The sequence below is a fragment of the Mangifera indica genome, chromosome 10 (assembly GCF_011075055.1).
Source record: "Mangifera indica cultivar Alphonso chromosome 10, CATAS_Mindica_2.1, whole genome shotgun sequence".
Taxonomy (NCBI): Eukaryota; Viridiplantae; Streptophyta; class Magnoliopsida; order Sapindales; family Anacardiaceae; genus Mangifera; species Mangifera indica.
This window is the reverse complement of record NC_058146.1, coordinates 7,620,704-7,625,923: the sequence shown is the minus strand read 5'-3', so window position 1 is coordinate 7,625,923 and position 5,220 is coordinate 7,620,704. Positions and strand designations below refer to the sequence as shown.

The following is a 5,220-nucleotide window of genomic DNA, read 5'->3' as shown; positions in this document are numbered from 1 at the left end:
TTTTTCTTTCATATCTATCTTTCTGAGGACCACAATTCTACTAAGTAGAATCCCTGCAACAGATATAAAACAGCCAACAGCTATAAAGAAGCAGCACCAACTTTGGAGTACCTGGTCCTGGAGAGAGAGTTTCTCAGGATTGAATTAATCATCATCAACTTGTTTCTCAGTGAAAGTGAAAGAAACACAGAAAAAATTCAAAGAAAGTTGATAAGAGAGAGATAGACTGATAAATTTGCTTTAATTTTTAATGTAACTGAGTCATTTACCTCTTGGGAAAATTAAATTTTACAATAAAAGGTCAGCTAGCTGTTGACTGATGGATACACGCAAGTGGGTTCTTATTATTATCTTTTATAAAAGACAGTTCTCGTTAACTAATATTGTTAACAGTTTACTATATGGTTGACAAATGTTGAAACTTGAAAGATTAAATTTTTGCCCAATTTTCGAACAGAATATTAAATTTTTAAAAACACTAAAGTTATCTTTACATTTGATAATTTTCTTGTATAATATATAGAAAGAGTTAGAAAAACAATATTTATTATATAATGAAGTTTTAATTAAAATTTCTCCTATCAAAAGCTTTTATATCCATGAATAATTTAATATATAATTGATAGAAGTTATATTTACACTTAAATTTTTTTTTTGTATGATATATAGAAAGTGTATATAGTTGGATATAATAAAATTAAAAAAGAATAAAATATTTTTATTTAGAAATTTTAAAAGGAAAAATATATTACTGTATAATGAGATGTAGAATAGATTAGGTCAAATGGAAGAAAATAATGAACATAGAATTGACCATTTTATACCTGAATAATACATAATCTACTAGTTGATGTACTGTTGTTTCAAGAAAGGTAATTGAAATTGAAAGTGCATCATAGTAAGACCTAAAAGTAAAGCTTGATTCAATATAGACTGAGTCGAATAAAGTCTAATTTGAGATCGATTTAATTCTAAAAAAACCAATTTGAGAAAGACTCGAGATTGACAAATTGAGACTTAAACACAACTTATTCAATCCAAAGCAACTTAAACTGAATCTAGATCTAATCTAACGGGGAAGTTTGCTCTAACAAAGAAGAAAATAAAAGCATTAATAATTTGAAAATAGTATGAGAGTAACACTATAAGATTTCATTTGTAATATCTGGTATGATATTCCAATTCAATTACAGTTGTGATAAAAATTAGTGTGAATTACATCTTCCCACCCAAGGTTTTGTCTTAAAATACCTTTCCACCCTTAGTTGGTATAAATAACATTTTTTATCCAAAAATCAAGCGTTAATAACAAATTTCTACCCAAAATTAAACTATATTAATGAAACAATAATTTTAAAGAGTGAAATTATCATTTTATCCCTATTATTTCATTTTTCAAAATTATCATATAACCCTAAATTAACAATAATTAAAAATAATCTTTTAAATATCTAAATTATTAAAAAAGCCACTTAATTTCTTTTTTTTCTTATTCTCACCCCTTCTTCCTCTTTTCTTAATGACAATTACACCTTCAAAAAATTACATAAAATATAATAGTATTATTTAAGAGTCAAATTATCATATTTAAAATGTTTGAGTCTAATAGAAAGTTGTTTTTATTTTTAAAATTAATAGATAGTAAAAAAAATATTATTTTGCCTTTATGTTGTTTTTTTTTTAAATATAATTTGAGTTTGGGTGAAAATGTTATTTATACAAACTAGAGATGAAAAAGTGTTTTTACATCAAACCTTGGGTGGGAAAATTAATTTCTCTAAAAATTAATTAGGAGGTAATACATAGCAGAAGAGAGGCCCATTGATATTAATTAGCAGTAACACCTATCAGTCTATGAGGTGGTACCACATTATATAAATATAAATATAAATATATATATATATATATATATATATCAACATTCATATACCACCAAGAAAATTTAGATATTATATACCAAAACAAGACGATTTAGCACATTAATAAATATTGATAATAACAATACATCTTTGATCAATATATATCAACATTCATACTTTCGTTACTTATCAAATCCTAATTTATTAAGAGGAGCTAGAATCTTTTTGTTGTTGTTGTTGTTGATTATCCAATCTACCAAACAGCTTCTAGTTTTTTTTATTCTTTCAAACATCCATTCCTTTGCTGTAAATTACAATTCGCCCTTCATATACTATGAAGTACGTTTTTTTTTTTTTTTTAATTTTCCAATGCTTTATTAATATGAATAAAAAATAATGATTGATTGAAAGATTAATGCAAGATCTGTAATAAATGCAAAGTAAAGAGTACTGATCAATAACATAGAATGTAGATGTATATCATCTTGAATAGGAACTTATAATATAGTCTGAACAATGTGATGTTAGGAAATTCATCCTTTATAGTAAGAATAAGAAATCATAATTCAACCCATGAAACTAACATTAAGAGACAAGAACAAATATATCCTCAACTTATCCTTTATTTAGTTTCTTTTATTATTTATATATTGAATTATCTTTTAAAGTTTTGAATTATCATAAATATGTCTTCACATTCAATAAAAATTCTATTATTTTTCTTGTAGAAATAGAAAGGGAAAAATGTGAAAAATTTTTGCTATTGGATGGGAAGAGAAAGAGAAGAAAATTTTTTTCTACGGAGAGGAAATACGGATTCCCTATCATCCTTATATGAGGAATGAGATGAGGATAATGAAAATTTTTTTCAATAAAAATAGAGACAAGATTAAAATATTTGATCCATACCTGACTCTCCCTTCGGCCATCTCTAATTAATAATAGGTATAGTAATACTAATATACATAAATTTCAATGTCTCTCCAATAGGAGTATGTGTTATATATAATGGAGGAAGATATAATCAGTTAATAATGAGTGCATCTCATGTCCACGCATTTGTTGTATGTAACCATGCACATAACATATAGAGGGTGTTTGGTTCAATAGATAGAAAAATTATTTTGATAATCTATTTTTTATGATAATTTTTTCTTACCAATGTTTATGTGATAGGTAATATAAGAAGTAATCTAGTTACTACCTTCAACTTAAGTATTAAAATGTCCACGCATATAGATATAATAAGTTAATAATGAGTGCATCTCATGTCTACGCATATGTTGTATGCAACCATGCACATAACATATAGAGGGTGTTTGGTTCAATAGATAGAAAAATTATTCTGGTAATCCATTTTTTATGATAATCTTTCCTTATCAATATTGATGTGATAGGTAATATAAGAAGTAATCTGATTACTACCTTTAATTTAAGTATTAAAAGATTATCAAAATAATATTGATTTTATTATAATTATATCCTTATTTATTAATTTTTAAGATAAAAATAATCCCATTTTTAATTACTATAATAAATAATATAAAAATATTTTAGAATAATTAAACTCAAAGGTATTTAAGTAAAATAATATATTAATATTATTTTATTATCTCTAAACAAATATAATAATTATTTTTATCTATTTATTTTTATCAAATATAATAATAATTTATATCTAATAATTTTTACAATAATCTATTTTTAAAATAATTTTTTAATTTAGATAATAAAACAACCTTTATATCAAGTGTCCTATAGTCTCTTATTAGTTATTTGTGTATTCATTCACTGTACATGCATCAGATGAGCCTATAAAGATGTGTCAGATGAGATTAGCATACATATATATACATATACATATATATTTTACATACATTCACTGCCCATAATTATTTTTTTCTCTTTTGTGAAGAGAAAGGTAAGGGTGATAACTGAATAGTTTGAAGTTAGGAGGTGTGTGGCAGAAGTTTCCAAAGAAAAAATAAGTGAAAGATGTATGGTACTTTGACAACCCTAACTCAACTCAACTCTCATCATCTGACCACAACTTGTGGCCTTGTCAGCCCTCACTCTCACATATGGGTCACCCCATTTCTTCTTCATCAATCCCTCATCCTCTTCCTCTTTCTCCTCTCTTTCTTCCTCTCTTTCTCACCTAAACAAACTCCTCCCCCTTCTCTCAAATCTTTTCACCTTTTTTGTTTACGCCTTAAACTCCATGGACAAGACCAGTGAAAGAGAAACTCTTGACTTCATGAACGTAGAATCTTTCTCTCAACTCCCCTTCATCCGTCCGGCGCCTCCCTCGTTGAATAAAGAAAAGGGCATTCGTCTCTTCGGAAAAGAATTCGGCACCGGCTATAATACATCTGCAGGCGGCGCTGGAGATGATTACTCTGAATCAGCTGAAACAAATAACGAGGAGGCTTCAAGTCTCAAAGAGATTAACGAGAATAGTATCAATAACAATAATGTAGATAACAGTCGAAGATTCGAATGTCATTATTGTTGCAGAAACTTCCCAACATCACAAGCCTTAGGCGGCCATCAAAACGCCCACAAACGAGAGCGCCAACACGCGAAAAGAGCGCATCTTCAATCGGCGATGGTGCAGAATTCGTTCTCCGAAGCGCATGTTTACGGCTTAATGAACTACCGCCTCGGCTCCACGCCACCTCCGACGATAAATTATCCTTCATGGAGCAGCAACACCAGCACTTCAAGTAACAGTAACATCACCAGGTTTTACAGCAGCCATAATAGCAGCTCGTATAGTTCGCAGCCGCCGATCAACGGCAGCCCGTTGGGGCTGTGGCGAATCCCTGCCGTACAGAGTAATGGTAGTTTCAATCGTGACCGTTCGATGCATCCTTTGCCATTGTTTGCTTCTGAAGAATTGAGATCTCATCATCATCATCATCAAGTGGTTGTTAATGGCGGCTCCAACGGGCAAGGGCGGTTCGTTTATGAGTCGAAACCAAGCGGGCAAGACCAAGTAAGTTTGGATCTACATCTGTGATATTAGAATTACTATTAATATTAATATGAATGTTAATTCCTTAAATTAACTTCTGATGAAAGAGAATTTGAGACGATTAATTAATTTATCTTCTTCACTTTTTTATCATTATTTCTCAATTAATTTTTTATGTTTACGTGCTCATTATAACTCTGAGATCAAATCATAAAAATGGCCAATGGTGCGTGCAATTAATTTCTGGTTTTACACGTGAAGATCTGCAGAAACAAACGTGTGCAACATATAGAGCTTTCACTTCTTTCTTCTTCTTCTTCTTCAACATCTTCATCTTCTCCTGCAGAAAATACAGAAAGAAAATGATATTTTCATGATAATGTT

At 29.1% G+C, this 5,220-nt stretch overlaps 1 protein-coding gene across 1 annotated transcript; it reads left to right on the top strand.

Moving 5' to 3' along the window:
- Positions 1-3,858: 3,858 nt before the first annotated feature.
- Positions 3,859-4,965, top strand: LOC123227408 (zinc finger protein GIS). The gene has a single exon (XM_044652197.1). It carries the CDS (start codon positions 4,081-4,083, stop codon positions 4,879-4,881), a length of 801 nt encoding a protein of 266 aa, XP_044508132.1. The 5' UTR covers positions 3,859-4,080; the 3' UTR covers positions 4,882-4,965.
- The last annotated feature ends 255 nt before the right edge of the window (positions 4,966-5,220 follow it).

What these genes read in the sequence shown, in the direction of transcription:
- LOC123227408 (XM_044652197.1), top strand. Translation starts at nt 4,081, where the DNA reads ATGGACAAGACCAGTGAAAGAGAAACTCTTGACTTCATGAACGTAGAA.